This window comes from Rhinolophus hipposideros (assembly GCF_964194185.1).
Source record: "Rhinolophus hipposideros genome assembly, chromosome: 7".
Lineage (NCBI taxonomy): Eukaryota > Metazoa > Chordata > Mammalia > Chiroptera > Rhinolophidae > Rhinolophus > Rhinolophus hipposideros.
In genome coordinates this window covers 96,162,314-96,181,803 of record NC_138053.1, presented here as the reverse complement: position 1 = coordinate 96,181,803, position 19,490 = coordinate 96,162,314, and the positions used below count along the sequence as shown (strand labels likewise).

The window sequence follows — 19,490 nt, the reverse complement described above, 5'->3', positions numbered from 1 at the left end:
CGTGGCGGTTGCCGCCTCTGCAGTACCTGTCCTGACACCCCCATGGCCCACTGATTCCCACACCAGCTCTGCAAGTTTTGGAACCCCACTTTGACAAGGAGCAAATGTGGGCTCACGTGGGTGCAATGATTTACCGTACACCATGCAGCTGAAAAATGCAGGAGCCAAAATTTTACCCATGTCTGCCAGACACTAAAGTCCAGTCTCTTCCCAAGACGTGGGCCTGCTTCTCCTGACAGGGCCACTGCAGCCCACCAAGGCCACCCATCCTTACTAGGACTTTTGTTCTCAATTGTGCAAACTTCCATTGATGGCGGCTCAGAGCAGAGGAGGGCGGGAAGTGCTGTGGTAGAGAGTTCAATTGTGCCAAATGCGATTTCATTGTACCTCCTCTTGGAAGAAAGGGAAATGTAAGTGCCGTTGTGCCATCAGCCAACGGCGGCTTCCATAACTGTTAAGAAAAGTAAACTGCACACCGCTCCCAGGAGCCCCCAGAGCCCCCAGGAGCCCTGTGAACGTGGAGAGCTGGTGAACAAAAAGCAACCCCACCACTGTCATGTGGGAACAGTTCTCATTTTATTCCGGTGCTCACAGTGGCTCAGCACCTGAAACGGTTTCATGTCAAAACCATGACAATGTTCATCTTCAGTATGAAAGGTGCTTGGCCAGGCTCTTTGCCAAGGCAACCTTAGGGAAAGCCGTGCCAGCCTCCCGCTGTCACACCCCAGAGGCAGCAGGCCAGCTCCTAGAAGGCCTGCCCCTCCCCTGCCAGCTGCCTCCGGGCCACAAGGAGGGCGTCAGGCTGGGGAGACGTGCCCAAAGCCGGGCGCCTTGAAACTGGGGATGTCATTCTTCCTGTAGAAGTCGGTCTTCAGGTTGTTGGTGCGGCTGTAGTCCCGGGTCAGAGGCTCCACGGGCTGGTGTATGCGCCTCCCATAGACCGATGACATGAGCACCCCCACGGGCCGCTCCTGCTCCTGCCCAGGGGATCAGAACACTCAGGTCAGCTCGCACCCGCACCCTCAGCATGGCTCAGCTAATCCTCAGCCCGGCACCCGCAAGCTGGTTCTGCCTGGCACAACTGCACGCCTGCAGCCTGTCTCCACCCTGGCTTCTTGGGAGTGACTCCACAGTGGCACCAGGGGGTCCTGTGAACTAGGTCAGACCCTGCCCCTCAGCCCAGAGCCCTCTGGTGTCAAGTTCTTCAGAGGAAAGCAAAGATGCTAGGGGCCCTCTGACTTCAGGTTCACGTTCTCCCTCGCTTCCCGCCCTCCTCTTGGCCCTCCTCCTGCCTGCCTTTCTTTCCCTCTCACCCGCTTTCTTTTCCCAAAGGCACATCACCCCAGTGCACCCCCTTGTCTTCCTAGGCACCCCCGTCTCCCCAGGCTCCTCCTCATCTCTCCAGCAACCCCCCATCTTTCCAACCCCCCCAACCCTTTCATTTAAAGGCGTTATTTCTCTGCATACTACTTACTACTACCCGGATTCATTCTTATTTATTTGGCTTTTATTTTTCTGTCTCCTCGTGGGAATGTCAGCTCTAGGAGGGCAGATGTTTCACCCTGTTCCCTTTATGCTCAGCAGTACGTGAAAGGCGCACAAAAACTGACTCGATATAGGAAATGCTGGGTGTGTTCTTATGGGAGGAAAGCATTGACTTCTCTACCAACTCGAAATGAACTAACATAACAAAAACAATGGAAAAACTGCTAATGCCCATGACTTAGATGGTCATACCTTATACTACACTACTTCCATCTCTTAATTTCATATTAAAGTAATAAGTTTCATTGAAAGTCACATGGTGGTGGTGTTAAACAATTGTAGCCACAGGCAAGAATCCAATGCTCTAGAAAGAAATCTCACCCAAAGCTTGTACGTTGTTCTGATTCCTGTGTATCGTGTAAAAGACTAGAATGATATAAATTCAGCACCCAACGTATAATGATCATACCGTCCTCAGATCAGGCATTGCGGGGACCATGTCCGCGTGTGGAGAGGCAGCAGGAGGGTCCGGCCCAGGGGGCACACAGGGGTACACGACCCCCTCACCCAGAATGCCTGTTGTCATCCTGACCCCCTCACCCTGGGACTTTTGTTCCTTCTGCTGGCTACCCACCTGTGCAGCTGCCTGCACGCAGAGCTTCCCTTTCAGAAAATCATGTGGAGAGAAAAGAGGACTTGTGCTACCCATGGTGGTCGTAGTCGCCTGGAAATGAACTTGTGTGGTTTCAACCTCAGAAGCCCAGCGTCCCTAGAACAACTGTGACAGCCTGGACTCAGAGATTAAGTAAAACCCTATTGTTTCTGTTGGAAAGAACTTCTTAGTTTTGCTTTCATTTAACTGTTAACTTTTACAGAACGAAACAACAATCATAAAAATTAAGACATAGTAACGTGACAGAATAAAGCAAGCTGTGACAGTAGCTTAGTCTCAACCTTTTGTCACAGTAAGATAGAGGGGAGCCACACAAGCGACACCCCTGGACACAGTATGACATGAGCACACGTGCACTGACTGTCAACCCCTGGTGAATGTCCTGTCTTAATCTTACCTCCTCGTTAACACACAGTCCCAGGCTTTTGGCATGTTCTCTGTCATCTCGGTGCAATTTCTGATTATAACCTGGGTTTTTCTTAAAAACACAGTCATAGAGGGAAATGACTCCTGTCTGAGAATAAAAAGAGAAAGGAAGCATAGGTTTATTCACAGGCCCAGCCATTGAAGCATCATGGAGCTCGGAAGCCAGCCTGTTCCGAGGGAGACGGATAGCATATCCCAACTGCACTGAGGGTGGGTACCAGGGGAGATGGCCTCATGAGCAGGGAGGCCAGGCCCCACCAGCCAGAGCAGGTTGCTGAGAGGCCCCAGGGGGGCAGGGACATTGCCAGGGGCGCTGTTTCTCCAGGTTTCCTAGATAGTCCCCCCCCTCCCCACCGCAAAGACATGTTCCCGGCACTCTTTCTGACTACATCACCAGGGCGCAAACCTTAAAATAATATTCCACTTGATGTGTGTGTGTTTCTCCTTCACTTCTACTCTTCTTGTTTTCTCAAATTTTCTATAATAAGCTTGTACTGCTTTGAACAGTAACAATAACCTCAATATTAGGATAATATAAACAAACACAAGTTATCATTTAAGTTGCTAACCAATAGGAGGGCTCTCTATCTGCAAATCCTTCTTCAGAAAGAAATATGTTCTTTAATCATATGTGGTAACTAAAACAATTGTAACTCATCTAAATGTACAAATATATGTATTTGTTATATATTCCATGTGTATTTGAGGGCTGACAAGTTTGCGAACTTGTTGCAATGATGTTACTAACCTTTTTTTAACATATCAGAGGTATTATTCATTATGAATTTGTACCACCTGGACAGTTAACCAGGTTTACTATTTGAAAGTGCTGAAAAGGCTGCGTGAAAAAGTTAGACAAAAACTACCTGAACTTTTCACCAACAATTCATGGCTCTTGCATCACAACAATGCACCAGCTCACACGGCACTGTCTGTGAGGGAGTTTTTAGCCAGTAAACAAATAACTGTATTGGAACACCCTCTCTACTCACCTGATGTGGCTCCCAATGACTTCTTTCTTTACCTGAAGATAAAGGAAATATTGAAAGGAAGACGTTTTGATGACATTCAGGATGTCAAGGGTAAAACGATAACAGCTCTGATGGCCATTCCAGAAAAAGAGTTCCAAAATTGCTCTGAAGGGTGGACTAGGCACTGGCATTGGTGCATAGCTTCCCAAGGGGAGTACTTCGAAGGTGACCGTAGTGATATTCAGCAATGAGGGATGCAGCACTTTTTCTAGGATGAGTTTGCAACCTTAATTGTCCAACCTCATATAAATGCAATATCCACATGTATATATATCAAACATATATAAAATAACACACACACAGCTGTGATATCTTAGCAAGTGATCCTGTTAACAGAGATATCTCCATCTTTCATCCAAACTTATTCTTAACACAAAAGTAAACATGCCTTGGTACCTAGTAAAAGGGAGAGAAATCCAGGTTTTAGCTGATGTTTAATGTTCACCTTGTACAGCATTTATGTTCCTCCAGCCAAGTGCCAGTTGCCTCGAACTCTCCAGCAGCAAACCCAGACATGCCTCCTCACTGGGATTTGGGGGCACTGGCTCTGTAACCAGTGTTTGCTCATTAGTTTTTCCCCCAGATAGTAATGCTAGAATGATTTTCTCCTACGGCTGGACACAGAGGTCGACGGTAAACAGGGAAGGATGTTTAACGTGTGCGGTCTCCCGGAAAACTCATACTGCCCGGTCTGACTGCGGGAACTCGGGGCTGCCAGCAGCACTGGCAGTGACTCAAGTGAGCTACAGCTTCAGCCCAGCCTTAACAAATCACTCACGGGTCATGCTGTGGCCTGCGCTGCTTCTGCTGGGAAGTTCTGAAGATAATTCACATATAGCTACTGTCCTAATGCAATTAACCATTTAGTAAGGAAAACAGGACAATCTTTTAGAACTGTTATTTTAGGCCTCCTAAGAACTCGATGGCAACACACTTCTTCAGTGACTGCTGGAATCCTGGTTTGCCTACATTCAAAGTCACTCCAGGTAACATGGAGGCAGGAGCGGCGGCTCCTGAGTCTGGGCCCAATGGCCATCTAATGATGTCACCGTGCCAGAGCTTCTTCTCAGCACCGTTCTCTGTCACCCACTCAACTCTTGGGTCTGTTCACACATTGGTCTGGCCAGTCTTGACATTCACCTCAACTGAAGGCAATTTAAACTATACCTCATGTATTCATAGGGTTAAAAATCACAAAGCCCAAATCTGTGCAGAGGTGATACATTAGTCAGCTTTGGGTATTTAAAAATTGACTAGCTATTGGGGGAAAAATAATTTACTTTGGTCTTCACACTGTAGACAAAAGTAATCTCCGGAGGGATTAGAAAAATAAGAGAAAAGAAAACCCGTAAGGGACCTACGCATCAAAGCAATGGGGAAAATGTCACAAAGACAATATCGATCACTTTGACTGTAAAAATCAGATACTCGCTTATCAAATAAAATTCAAACTAAAAAAGGCCCTTTAGGAAATGATAGCGAGAGCTCCGTATCACTAACATACAGTGTGTAGATGTCCGCAGAAGCAGAGGCTGATGGGATCAGCAGCTCCAGCCTGGAGAGGTTAAGCAAACCTGCAGCAAACTTTGTTTTGCGGTAAGCTGCCAGGCCTGAAGGTTTTGCAGTAACCTGCAGAACACAGCAGACGGTCAAACACAACCCCCATCACAGGGATGTAGGGGACAAATTCCCCAAAGGAGCAGGCTGGCCTGCAGCGAGGGAGGGGCCAGCATGCAGACCCTTCCCTTTGGGCTTCAGCACTTTGGGGCCAGGCCTAGCTGAGGCCAGCAGGCAGACGGGAATGGTAACTTGATACACCCATCACCCCCACGCCTCCGCCATTTATACACAGTAATTTAAGCAAGGCTCTCAGTCAGTCTAGATGTCCCCTTGTTGCTGGAATCCCGCCTTGCCTGGCTGACCCTGGGAAACAGGTGTGTTTCAGGAGAATAGCTTGGGTGTGCAAGAAAGACCTGGTCCCTAAGACTGAGCACCTGGGTGGGAGCTGCACTCATGGCATGAGGTGCTCTCGTCTGTACCCCAAGAACCTTGGGCCAAAGTGGAAGTGACCAGCAGCCCGCCTCTGTTCCTGCATGGCTACCTGTGGGTGACCAGCCACACCCAGGTCAGAGGGCAGCCATGCCAGAAGGGGGCAGCATGGACAGCAGGGCAAAATGGAGCCTCCAGGAACTCTGGCTGGTGCAAGGCGGACCCATCCATGCCTGATCCTTCGGATCTGAGTAAGGACCCCGGGGTTCTGGGAGGTATCCTGGGAGAAAGAGTCTGAAGAGGGAAGAATGGAATCGAGGAGAATGCAGTCACTGGTGCCCTAATGAGAAAGAAAATTTCACTTTATTTTGTTTCCCAAGCTGGAGAAATCCGCTATGGCATGCAGCTTTGCAGAATAATGCCTATTTCTTCTCATTCTAATAGGTCTCTGTAACAGTTACATCTCTGAGCAGTGCCTGCTTCACAACCCCGGAATTCGTGACCAAGAGCCCCCCCATACCTGTGAGTAGTCTTTACCAGGAATCTCACTGCTGATGATGTGATCAGAATCTCTAGCTCTCTTTTGTGGGGATTTTGCATATTCAGAACTTTCCAGAATCAAAACAAATTTTTCTATCATTGAAACATAAGGAAAAAAAGAAAAAAATTCATCCTCGGGCAGGCAGCCTCTGAGCAATGTGACTGCCCATTTTCAACTCCTAATTAAACCAAAAATCTGCCTTTCCCGGATTTTAATGATTAATCTTTCTTCTTTCTTTTTTGTCTTTTATTCCTTTGTGGTTTGAAGCAAAATGATATTAATAGAAACCAATCTGGATTTAGATGTTATCTGGCTTTACTGGTAGTTTGCTATTAAAATCTCTCGAGAGGTTTCCTCTATTTCACACATAACATTGCTTTAAAAAAAAAAATTAAACAGCCCATTTGTGCGAGATCTGCTTTTGTTCTTTGTGTTGTGGGTAGTGTTAAAATGTTCCATGGTCTTATTCTGGTTCTGGCACCTGATGACAGACGTTTCCCAGCAGCAACCCCCAGTCCTAACATTGAAAAATCATGCCAGTCCACAGCCTTCAGCCACTGCCGCTGCCATGAGCAGAGTAGAGGCCTTCAGTTCTCAACCTCCAAAGCACATCGGGTCCACTACTGTGTGAGGACACTGCTAGGGAGTCTCTACCTCAGAGACCACAGGCTGAGACTGGAAATAAACCCATTAATTACACATTTCAACACAGTCCACAAGGAGTTACAGAAGTGTGCACCAAATCCAGTGATAACAGAGGAAGGATCAGCTCCTGTGTGGCTGTGGGTAGGAAGCAGTGTGACTGGAGTCCGCAGGAGGGACCACACCACTAAAGCAAGAGCCTCTGGGAAGCGATCTCCCTGTGTGTTATGGGTTAAATTACATCCTCCCAAAATTAATATGTTGAAGTCTTAACCCCTAGTACCTCAGACAACAACCTTATTTAGAAATAAGATGTAATTAGTTAAGATGAGGTCATAATGGGGTGGGGAGGGCCTAATCCAATAAGACTGGTGTCTTTGTAAAACACATTTGGACACAGACACAGACATTCTGAGAGGGAAGACGAGGTGAAGACACAGGGAGAAGATGGTCATCTACACGTCAAACAGAGAGTCCTGGAACATATCCCTCGTAGCCTCAGAAGGAACCAACTCTGCAGACACCTTGATTTCAAACTTCTGGCCTCCAGAATCTATGAGAGAATACATTTCTGTTGTTTAAGCCCCCCATTCTGTGGTACTTTGCAACACCAGCTCTAACAAACGCACTTGGTAAAGAGACGCAGCCATCTTTTGAAGAACAAACAGTCAGAATGGAGATAAAAACAACGGTTATTGCAGTGGAGCCAGACACCCAGCCTCGGAGCACTCTGGTCTGGGTAAACTGAGTTGGTAGGTCCTCTGGGCTGGCAGACATCACCAGTAGTCTCCTCTACTCCTGACTACACAGAGGGTTCATTTTCCCTGCTCCTTTGAGTTAGTGAAGCCATGTGACAAGTTCTAACCAATTAACTGTGAGTGGAGATGACGTGACTCTTCAGGCAGAACCAGTGCCTGGGGACTTCCTGAAGCTTCATTTTGAGATATTTGTAGCTTCCATGGTGGCTGCTGAGTGACTATACTGAGCAGGGCCACCATTCTGACTCCTGATGGACTTTCAGAATGAGAAACAAGCGTGTTTAGGCCATTGAGCCTGGGAATTGTTTGTTACTGCAGCATAACCTACCTTATTATGACTAACTAATGGAAGTAGATGCACAAGAAGTACTGGCCTACCACCTCCAGTCCACAAGGGGACATCTCTGGGCTTTGATTATGGCTAGTGCCTCCTCCCAGATGTTCCACACAATCTCACACAAATAAATGGGATAATATTTTGAGCAAACTGAGACCCAAGACCTTTATTTTCTCTTCCCTTTCAGACTATTTTAAGTATAAATAAACGCCCATTTTGAAGCCTAAACCAGGTAAATTCTGAGAACAAGATGGAAACAAGAGAAATTAATACATTGTTCCATGATCACTGGGCAGGGGTAATACTATATGCTCACCAAGCAGATTTCCCCCTTTCTGAACAAACAGAAGACTGCAATTCCCAATTTCCATCACAATTAGACGGCAGCCAGGTGACTGGCTCTGGCCAGGGAATGTGTGTGAAACTAATGGACACCACCTTCAAGACCTGGTCCATAAAATACTCTCCTGCAGTCCTCCAGGCTTTCTCTCCTTGCTCACTGGTTAGCAAATTCAAAGCATGCAATAAAGGACTGCAAAGTCCCAAGGATTCCCAGCCCTGGTAATCATGGAGACACTAGCAAGGAGGAGCCTGGTTCCCCAAGTTATTGCATTAAGAAGCCGGGCCGGAGAAATAGACATGTTGGGCTACATGTGAGAAAGAAACAAGCTTGCATTATATTATAAGCTTACAGTCAGTGGTATGCTTATGTTAATAAATCGGAGGCAAAAAAGACCAGATTTGTAGCCTTTGCTGATTTCTGTGGTGTAAATACTCCCACCACGGCCAATGTCAGCCTTCCTACTGAAAGCAGAGTTCAGAAGAGATGCTAAACATCGGCTCTCCATTGTCAGGTTTAGCAGGCTCCAACTGGTGAGGACTCGCAGGGTTCTAGGCCCATTCATTCCCAGGGCACATCCTAGCCCTCCTTGACTGGTACAGTGATCAACTTAGGACGGAGCTCTGCTCATTGCCTCTCTTCATAGGTCACCGTACTGTTACCTCTTCATCTGGAGGCTTTCGGTTACTGTCTGCCTGTCCAGAGCTGTGTGACCTACTTGCAAATATGAAAATTCCCAATGTGATTCACAGTGTTTCCTTTGAATCATAAGGGCCTCAATTTACTTCCGATAAATTCAGCACTTCTCCTTGGGAGTCTAGCAGCAGTATCAAGCGTGATGAGGGCATTTTAATTAATTGTAACGTCACTCAAGATTCTGAATCTCAGTGGGACTGTTGCTTGTCAAGGACACAATGTTAGCTTTTTTTTTAAAGCACAATACTCAACTATTTTCTTTGGTTTGTCTGACAAATAGTCTGTTTCCTCTCTGGTGGATTATGATCACGAATTTTGGAAATGTTTGTAACTTTTTGAATCATCTGAATATTTTATCAATTTAATAAGAACCACATTACAAGCAGTCTTGGTGAGGCATCATTTTCACTCCTTTGGATGGATTTCTTGTTGGCATGGCTGCCCAAGGCAGAGCCTTGGAAACGGTTGCCTGTACCTGGGAGTTGAAGTCAAGCAGCTCCTCCCTCTGCTCTCGTGTCTGCTTCCTGCTAGAGGTGCGCTCTGAGTCAGAGAAACTGCATTGTCGTTCTGCCAAACGTGTCGCCAGGAGGAGACTTGATGATGGTGGAGCCAGCTGTCTTTCCTCTTCTGCTGATAATAGCCCCCCACGTACCCCCCGCCCACCTGCAATTCACAGCACAGAAAGAAAGGGCCATCCGTGAAGGCTGATACAAATCTAATCTTACATGTTCCTTGGGATCAAATATATTGAGGAAAATGCTGTTTATTTTCTTGTTTCATTTACTTGTTGTACTCCTACAATTGGATGATTTTGAAAACAAATGTCAAAGATATTTTATTAAATGAAAAGAGCAATCCGCAAATATATATATATATAGTATATATGTATATACATACACAATATTTTGTGATATTCTGTATGTAACATGTTCTCCTAACACAAAGTTGGACACATGTCAGCACATTCATACACACAATGGAAAGACACGCACCAGGTGCTCACACTGGTGGTTATGATTGGTTGGAACACTTACTCCCCACGCCCGGTGTTGCCTTGCCTGAGGACTTCTGCTAGAAGGACACACGTGGCCTCTTCCTTCCTCCCTCCCTCCAATCAAAGCTGGGGGAGCTTGGATTGAACACTTCCTGTCTACTGAACCCTGGCACAGGCCCTCCGGAGAGTCTCTTTTGCACCTCTGGACAGTCAACATGCATTGTTATAGTTACAAAGTGCTTGGCTGTATTCGATGAGGGGAAACTCAGTCACCAGGAAGGTAAAGAAACCGTCAGCCCCTGGCCTCTGTGTCCCCACCACACACCTAGGAGGAAAGTCAGCTAATCCCATCAGAGCTAAACTAGGGCTTTCTGAGCAAAGCTACACTCAAGACACAGCTAGCTACAATCCACCTTAGCATGAGGGAAAGCATATTCTTAAACCGCCAAGGAATGTTTTTTTAATGCAGCTTATAGACTGAGAAATTTCATCGAAACCATCATAAAAGGGCATTCTCCTTTAACTTAGCTTTTCCACTTGAGGAGCAGAAATGTTGCACAAGGCAGAAGAAGAAAAAAAGTAATTTAAAAACATCACGGAACGGAATTTGCTGTCCGTGGACCAATATTTTATAGGAAAAGCCCTTGCAGCTGGTACCCTGTAGGGAGTAGGACAGGGGGTGATGGCATTGTAGCTGGCAGCTTAAGATAACACATTTTCTTCACTTGATCTTAGCCAAAAGGCCGAGAAGCGATAACACATTTTCTTAAGAGCAGGGCATTCCTGGGGCTTTAAGTGTGCTGCATTGAGAGCTTTAATTTTGGGCTCCCTCAGGGGCAATGCCTTAAGGGATTAGAAGACACCAGGCTGACACACTCAAATTACTTGCCTTACTTGTATTCATCTCAGACAGTGGCTCAGGGTGGGGGATAAGACACTGTCCCATGGAAACAACTCTCAGTGGAAGGAAACTCTAATACATCACTAACAAAGCAAACAATAGTAAATAACAGCTCTACTTACACTGGGCTTACTATGTGCCATGTTTTACCACCGTGTTTCCCCGAAAATAAGATCTAGCCAGACAATCAGTTCTAATGCGTCTTTTGGAGCAAAAATTAATATAAGTCCCGGTCTTATATAATATAAGACCGGGTCTTATATAACATAAGACCAGATCTTATACTTTTGCTCCAAAACAAGCATTAGAGCTGATTGTCTGGCTAGGCCTTATTTTCAGGGATACATGGCATTAATTAAATTTGTTCTCATAAAAGCTCCACACAATGGAACTGTTTTATTCCTGTTTCATAGATGAGCAAAGTGAGACGGAGCTCGCACAGCTAGTAACATGACACCAGTATTTCTATCCAGGACTCTTTGGCTGGGCTACTGACTCAGCACTACATGTGTCACACGCTAATGGACTTAAGAGCTCCTTCTGCAATGTTTCTTCTCAGGATGGAGTGGGGCTTGGAATTTATAACAGATTTAGGGGCAGCTGAGTCCCCCCGCAAACCTGTGAGACAGAGCTCCCGTCTTTAGTTCAAATGATCTTATGGTCAGAGAACGAGTTTCTGGCGTCCTGCAGCTGATTAAATGCCAGTTCAGAAAATCCTCAAGACAATTTCATTTACGTGTCATTGTTTCTGTTGCATCATTTACTTCGTGTGACACTAAAGGCCTCCGGATTTAACTTGCCTGTGCCCCAGCTATCAAAACTGCCCTGAATTTTTTTTTTGTTTGTTTTCTTAAAATCGACTTTGCGTTACTTTGTTCTAAGGCCCACCTCACCTTCCCGAGGCAGCCATGCATCAGAGCAGGGGTTGGTGAATGTTTCCTGTAAAGGGACAGTCACAGTTTTAAGCTTCCAGGCCACTAACAGGGTGTCTGTCAGTACCACTCAGCTCTGTGTGGGAGCCGGACACAGCACTAAAGCAATGGGGCTGTGACTGTGTTCTAATAAAACTTTATTAACACAGGTGATGGGCCAGATTTGGCCCAGGGTCCCCATGTGCTGTCCCCTGAAGTAGAGGGGCACACTTCTTGCCCATTCCTTATCTCCTTCCAAGTAAAGAGGCCCAGTCACGTTATACCTTGGGTATCTCTTTGCCCTTGGCTGATTCAGCCCCAGAAAGGTGAAGCCATGTGTAAGACCAGTCAATTTAGGAAGCATATACTGGGCCTGCCAGACTCAACTCTGTCCCTTTTCCCTTGGTAGTGCCTGGCCCATAGCAGGTAGGGGGTTCTGCTTGGCTTTTTCTGGGGCCCACAGCTGTGGTGGCTGGGTGGGTAAGTGTGAGCTATGTGTCCCCAAACCTATTTGCCAGAGTCCCTAGTGGTAACTGGCAACCTGGCTTCTAGCTCTGATAAATATCTATCTTGGCCCCCATCTGCTTAGTCTTTTATCTTGTTTCCTGATAGCCTCAAGGTAGTAACTAGTAAGACCCCTCAAAGGTACACGTAAAATGGTGTATTGTGAATTTTTTCATGTAGAGGCCAGATAGAATTTGTATTCTCTCCATAAAACAACACAGACCAACTTACAACATCCAGACACCTTGTTCTTTGGCTGGTCCTCTCATGCTGTGCATTAATGGTATGCATGACTCATAAATTAATTGGCAGTGATATAGGGTTTGCATACTTAAAATGGGAAATTCATTTAATAAGTGAAATTATTTACAGATAAAAATTCTTCCGAGACATGTTGCTCACAGGAGGAAAAGATATGAGGTCCAGGTGGCAGTGGGCTTGGGAACGATTGCCCCAAGACGCCCTCTTGTCTTAGTACCTGGATATATTCAAGCCTAGGAGTCAGCACACTGGGTTGCAAAGACAGATACACTGCGATGTCCCCTTTCTTCGTGTGTCCTTTTGTCCTTCCACATCGATCAAAGCCAAGAGAAGAGGTGCTAACAGATACAAGAGATCTTCCTGCTGAGGTGTATATGTTAGTCTGCTAGAGCTGCCAAAACAAAGTATCCAGACCGGGGGCTTAAACAATAGACATTTATTGTGTCACAATTCTGGTGGCGAGCACTGAGATGAAGGTATCAGCAGGGTTGGTTCCGAGGGCTGTGAAGGAAAGATCTGTTTCAGGCTTCTCTCCTTGGGTTGTAGACGGCAGTCTTCTCCCTGTCTAGTCACATCTGTGTTATCTGTCTGTGTCGAGTTCTCCTTTTTATAAGGACACCAGTCACACTGGATTAGGCCCATTCTAATGCCCTCACTTGAATTTTATTATCTGTCTCCAAATAAAGTCACATTCTGAGGTGCTGGGGGTTAGGACTCTAACATAAGAATTTTAGGCGGACTCAGTTCGACCCATACCAGTTGTCTAAATCTTTCTGTTTACGAGGCTAGGAAAGCTCCATGACAGTCTCTTACATTTCACGTGTGGCAAGTACTCATATGTGCTGAGCTGATCTGAATGGGGATTTATTTGGGTTCCATGGATTGTGGATGGAAGGAGAAAATGAAGGATGCATTTTGTGAGACTACCTTGTACGTAATGAGGGAAACACCTACTTCCTCCAGGCACTTGATTAATCTATACCCTCTGGGTCACTCATTATCTCTGAGGCTGAGAGTCCCCAATCCATGTGCCTAATATGACATGCCTGCACCCTGAGCTGCAAGGCACTGGACACATTTAGGAAAAACAGCGGGAAGAAAGGAAGAGACGACTCATGACAAGTTCTGGTTTTCTTTTTCTTTGGCTTCTCTTCCTGCTTTGGCTGCAGGGTGGCCTTCTCAGACCCACAGGCTCTTCCCGTGACTCCATGTGGCTAGTGGGTCCAGGCCTGAACCTAACCGTGCTCCCAGCCTTGCCCTCCGGGCAGGAGGCTGTTCAGCTCTGCCTCCTTGTCTTCCTTTTGCGGGTGGGCTTCTAGAAGGGTTTCCGTGCCCTCGACCGGGAGGGCAGTCACAGTGGCGAGGACTTTTAGGCAGTGGCTGTTTCCTGGCTACTGCAGGCCTGCAGCCGACAGACCCCAGAGGAAGCGTTCCCCTGGCGCCAGGGGACCCTCCTCCAGATGCTGGGCAGAGGGTCACCTGGCTGTTCCAGCGGTGGCGGTGACACTAGTAGTAGAAGCCCAGCCGCTCTCCCTCCCTCCTTGACGGGCACCCTGACCCAACCCAAACGGCTCCGAACACCGAGCTGAACATCGCACCCACCGCGCGCAGTCCGCACGCCCTTTCCAAGGCCCTGGTCCCGGCTGAGCACAACCCCACACTCGCTCCGCCCCTGCTAATCCTGGGTGGGGGCGACAGTTGTACCTTACTGTGGTGGTCGGGGCAGCTGTGCGCTTTGGGGCCCCCGCCCCCCGGGCAGACCAGCGTACCCCTGACAAGCAGCACCTCCCCCGGCCACCTCCGGCAGCGCCGCGGCGCCCCGATGCCCCTCCCCGGGCCCCGCCCCGAGCCCCACCCGCGGCGCACCTTGCCCTGGCGGTAATAGTAGCTGTGCTCCTTGGGGTCCAGGCGCCGCGGCGGGATGTAGCTGAAGGCGGACAGCGCCGACAGGGGCAGCGGCCGGTGCCTGTACCGCAGCGTGTCCGCGGTGATCTCCTCCTCCTCGTCCTCCACGCCGCTCGCGTCCAGCGTCCCCGCGGCCACCGTGCTGGATCCCCCCCGATGGGAGCCCATCCCAGTCCGCCCGCCACGGGATGCCTGGCGCCCGCGTTCGGCCGTCGCCTGGTGACCGCGCGACAACGGGCTGCGCGGACGGGCTGAGCTCGGCAGAGGGGCGGGGAGGAGAGGTGGGGCCGAGGGCGGGGCGGAGGGTGGGGCCGAGGGCGAGGCGGAGGGGTGGGGCGGGGGAGGAGAGGTGGGGCCGAGGGCGGGGCCGGGGGCGGGGCGGAGAGTGGGGCCGAGGGCGGGGCGGAGGGTGGGGAGGGGCGGGGAGGAGAGGTGGGGTGGGGCGGGGCGGAGGGTGGGGCCGAGGGCGGGGCGGGGCGGAGGGTGGGGCCGATGGCGGAGCCTCTCCCCGCCCTCCTGGCACCTGGCCTCACCCCGGGTGTTGTCCACGTTTTGCGTCTAGGGCGGAGCCCCCGCTGCTACAGCGCTGGCGTCCCGCGTCCGGGGTGGGAGAAACCTCCGGGGTCCGCACTTTCCAGGCTACTCACTTTTCCAGGTGCAGGGTGTGTTCGTCCACTCAGGGACCTCTCGTTGGGGAGCAGATGACCGCGCACCCGCTACGTGCCAGCGCTGGAGCTGCAGCCTGGGACCAAGTGGCGCGCGTCCGCGTGGAGCTTACAGTCTGATGGCGAAGACAGGTGATAGAAAAGGGTAAGTGACAAAGAGGGTTTCAGGCGGCGCGGTCCAGCAGGAATGTAGTGACAGCCATACAGGCAATTGAAAACTTTCTCATAACCATACAAAGAAGGCAAAAGGACCCAATTGAAATTAATTCCAATGACATTTAATTCAGTGTGTTCAAAACATTATCATTTCAACATGTGGCAGTAGCCACATTTCAGGTGCTCGGTGACCACGTGTGGTTTGGGCCAGTGCAGGTATAAGCCTTCCGGGAATTAAATCAGCGTGATCGAAAATCTGGCAAAACTCAGCTGCTCCGAACCTCTGTAAACGTGGTTCTGCTGTCTCTCTGTATGAATGCTGCTGGTTCAATAGCTCTGTTCCCTTGGCTGAGAACTCATTGAGTTGATGGTTGAGTACAAGGAATGGATGTATAAAAACACTGGCTAGAAGGAGAACTGCCCGTCTGTGTAGGCAACAAACGTAAAGGGCAGCATGAACGCAGGGTTATGACTGACGCTCCTGCAAGCCCAGGTAACCCACCTGCGCTAATTTCCAAACCTCCCGTGAATGTCAGTGCTGTTTAGCAGTGAGAGTAATAGCACGACCCTGGCTCCTGGAACCAGGGAGCCACTGCCTGTCCTCCCAACCGCCTGACCCAGGTGGTGGGCGTGGGCAGTGGTCATGGTGGCATTAGACAAGGCTTTACCTCATTCTGTGCCTTTTCCCTTATGAAAAAGCAAGGGTGTTGTCAGCTGATTTAGAAAGCCTGTTTGTCACCAGGTTTTACCTGTAAGTGGCTCATTGGGACAATTTAAGCATCAAAAAGACAACTATAATGGATATAAGCACATCAAACATATAAATATTTATGAGTTCATAAATATTCTAAAACAAAAAAAGAAAAACTGACCAAAGCACCAACTCTTTATTCTAAAAATTAATACAAGAAAAAACAGTTATCTTGTTTCTTTCTGTATAAACCTTAGGGTACACAAATAGTTGATAGAGAAGTTTCTTTATAGACAAATACAAGCTAATAAAAGTAGAAGTGGTGGAATTAGGTAATCATTTTTTTAACACCTAGAACAGTGGATGTAGGCAACAATCAACAACAGATGCTAAAACCATTAACTGGAAGGTTGATGGGGACTATCTAGTGGATGGATCAAGTTGGTAATCCAGAACCCACTGATGAGTCAATGAATGTCACTAAAGGGACAGTGGGACATGGTGTGATGCGAAGCATATACAGGGCACCACCTCTGAGCATCCTTGCTAAAAGCATTTCAGCTGAATCTGAGCAAGCATCTGGACCTACCCTTTAGACTAACAAGAAATACAGCAGGTAGAGGAACAAGTGAGATAACACCAAATCAATAATGTGGGACATTTTACAGGGTAATTGATCTAATTTCTCCAGTAAGTAAAAGATAGGAAGCTAAGTGGGGGAGGGATGCATTTATAGACAGAAGAGACTTAAGATTTATGTGGTAGAACATCTAAAAATAATATGTGTACTTTATTTGGGTTCCAATTCAAACCAACAGTTAAAAAATTATTTTTGAGATATTGGAAACGTAAAACATAGGCTAAGCATGAAATGATCATAGGGAATAATTATTTTCTTAGTTGTAATATTGGCAGAATAGTTTAAAAAGAAAAAATGTATTAGTTATGGTTGCATACTGAAGTATTTAGGATAAAATCATATGATAGCTTGGATTTTTCTACAAACATTCCAATTAAAAAACGGGGGGAATAAAAGGAAAAGAATAGATGGAACATGATTGGAAAATGTTGGTAACTTTTCATGCCAAATAAAGAGACTCACGTGGATTCATTATACTATTGTTTCTCCTTTATATGTGTTCAGAGTTTTCCATAATCAAAGTTACAGGAGAGCTATTAGGACATATTGTTTCCTGCAGAGATCAGAACCCCAAATATCAGTTCTAGCCATCAACAGCATGCCCTGTAAACCAGGGAATGTGGGAGGGGGTGGAAGATGGTTGTTTTTCTGAGATGGTATTACAAGTATATTAAGGCAAAATTTCTCATGATGAACCCAACAGGTGAAGGATACCAACTGAAAATTAGGCTTATTGAATGCTGTGCAAGGGGTATAGGACAGCAAAGGAACTAAGAGACAGCCCGCCCAGCCAAGATGGGTACCTGGTGGACTGGGGTAGAAGTGAGTGAGCTGGGTTGGACAGGCTCCCAACAGAGCAAGTGTGCGCGTAAAAGGGTGAATGTTCATCCTGGCCTGAGAAGCCGACCTAAGAATCCTCAAAGGTAGGTTAAGTGCAGGGGGGTGCGTCCAAACCCCCTCAGCTGCAGCTCTGCATCGGGTTAAAATTGAGGCAACTTCTCTGGGTGACAGTGGCCCTTGAGGCACAGATCCTATAGGCAGACATCCCTCCACTGATAGGATTTCAAGAACAGGTTTCCCAGCACGATGTCCTCGTGCTCATTAACAAAAGCAGGTGCCAGTGGCCCCATGGCACCCCCAGGAGTGGTAAGGAGCGGGAGTCAGTCCTGTTGGTCCTTGCTAGCACTCCTGACAGGCCGCCTCACCACGCGCTGTCATGTTGTTCCAGGACAACTGCTGCCCAAAACGTGCACCGGTAACAATAGTCCACAGGCTTCCTGAGCGTTTCCTGCTTCCCAGGTGCTGGCCGGCAGTTTGCAGGCTGTACCTCATTGCACTCTCCTCCAAGCCTTTAGAGTCCACGTGGGTCTGCGGATGTTTCCAGCTTGGGGAAATCGCAGCCATTGGAGGCTAATTCACCTCCTTCACCACCAGGGAGCCAGCATCCCTCCCTCTGTAAAGTCTTCCAGTGTGTGTAGCTTTTTAGAGGGAACTCTTTCCTTGTGTTTCCAGAAGTCTGTCAAATATGCCGAATTCTGCCCCTTCCTGATCTTTCTGCCAACGGACAGATGTTTCCCAAGTCTCCATATGCATTCAGGCATACAAAGATTCAGAAGGTAGGACCCTGGTGTTCAAGGAACTCCCACTCAGCAGGCATCTCTCCATCCCAGCACACCATCGACCCTCCATGTCCAGGCCTGGTTCAGGCAAAGTGCTGTTCTGTTCAGGCAGAGGTGTCTCTGATCCTTCCACAGCTCTGCTCCCTGCCAGACACTCCTCCTTCTCCTCCTCTCCCCCCCATCATCTCTTTTCAAGGCCTGAAACCCCCAAATGCCCTAACATTTGCTGCCCCCTAGTGGCAGGCATGAAGAATATCACTGTGCTGCAGGGGTTGTGTTTGCAAATTAGAAGAATTTTTTTCCCACCAATTTTTCTCAGCTTTACCATTTTTCCTTTCTTTGCTTTCACTTTTGAAAAACTATAGCAATATTAAACCTCCTTTGAAAACATTATCAAGTTATGGCTCCACTTGTGCTTGTATAGGTAGACATTCAAATTCAGTGACCTGAGAATTCAGTTTGTAAGGATTAGGCTTTATAATCTGACAGTTTGTCAAACTCACTCTAGTTGGTGAAACCAGCAACCTTTTATCTGCTTATTAGCCTAAATTATTTGTGTAATATACACTTTGTATGTTACAGATTGGTAATATACAAATTTGCTTTAAGCAGTGCCAGAGTTAGGCCTAGCCTCCTTCCCAGTGACGACCTCACGTGCTTTGTGCTGGGGGCTCTGGCCATGCGATGCCTGAAAACTTGCCCACCACACAGACCCTCCGTCCTTCCTTCTAAAATACAGCTCACAAATCTTGACCAGAAGCCTTCCTCAGTCCCCACGTCTTGCTTGTGCTTCAGGAACGCAGCCCTTTGCTGTCATCATCTGTTCATTTTTTATCTCACCCGACTCCTAGCCCCTCTGGGCAGGGACTCTTGTCTGCTGATCTGGAGCTTCAGCATTTAGTGGGTGCCCAGCATTGTCAGAGCTCTTTAATGAACGTTTGGTGAATGAAGGAAAGGGGTCGGGGAGAGCCAAACTGGACAAAGGCTCAATAGAGGAGGGAACAAGACGTGCAGAGGGAGCCGTATCTGATTCCGATTAAAGCAACCGGGAGAAAAGGTCATGATGGATGGGAGTCAGGTAAATTGAAAAGGTGGAGGAAGAATGTTAGGCTGTGCTTTTCCTTCTTAGCATTTATAACCAACTCTCGTTATCTCTGTGTGCCTATTTAGTTAAGTCTGTCTCCCTTCAAACTATACGCTGTTTACTTCCCATCTCAGGGTTGTTTCTGAGCCAAGGATGAGCTGAGTCACAGGGGGGTGGCAAATGATGCCTAGAGCAGGGGTGTCCAAACCTTTTTCAACGTTTTTCACCAAGGGCCATATGC

General features: G+C 47.8%; 3 protein-coding genes across 4 annotated transcripts in view; 2 read left to right on the top strand and 1 right to left on the bottom strand.

Annotated features, from left to right (window-relative positions):
- Positions 1–14,418, top strand: part of ADCY2 (adenylate cyclase 2) — a 370,893-nt gene extending 356,475 nt beyond the window's left edge. Inside the window, exons 26-27 of one of the 2 annotated variants that reach the window (XR_013993678.1) lie at positions 6,049–6,126; positions 14,398–14,418. The gene's annotated coding sequence lies outside the window, so the exon portion shown is untranslated. Of the gene's footprint in view, positions 1–6,048; positions 9,532–14,397 lie in introns of those variants that run through there. The other variant, XM_081054221.1, reaches the window with a different exon arrangement.
- On the bottom strand, positions 288–14,659 carry CFAP90 (cilia and flagella associated protein 90). Its single transcript, XM_081054224.1, has 3 exons — positions 14,356–14,659; positions 2,556–2,672; positions 288–977 (listed from the first exon to the last, which is right to left on the bottom strand). Exons 1-3 carry the CDS (start codon positions 14,560–14,562, stop codon positions 798–800), a joined length of 504 nt encoding a protein of 167 aa, XP_080910350.1. The 5' UTR covers positions 14,563–14,659; the 3' UTR covers positions 288–797.
- Positions 14,660–15,072: 413 nt separating this feature from the next.
- MTRR (5-methyltetrahydrofolate-homocysteine methyltransferase reductase) overlaps positions 15,073–19,490 on the top strand; it is a 45,817-nt gene continuing 41,399 nt past the window's right edge. The window contains exon 1 of the mRNA XM_081053257.1: positions 15,073–15,204. The gene's annotated coding sequence lies outside the window, so the exon portion shown is untranslated. The remainder of the gene's footprint in view (positions 15,205–19,490) is intronic.

What these genes read in the sequence shown, in the direction of transcription:
- CFAP90 (XM_081054224.1), bottom strand. Translation starts at nt 14,562, where the DNA reads ATGGGCTCCCATCGGGGGGGATCCAGCACGGTGGCCGCGGGGACGCTG. An exon ending in ACTATTACCGCCAGGGCAAG is followed by an intron (nt 2,673 to 14,355) that starts GTGCGCCGCGGG and finishes TTTTATTCTCAG; the next exon opens with ACAGGAGTCATTTCCCTCTA. An exon ending in GACTGTGTGTTAACGAGGAG is followed by an intron (nt 978 to 2,555) that starts GTAAGATTAAGA and finishes TCCCCTGGGCAG; the next exon opens with GAGCAGGAGCGGCCCGTGGG.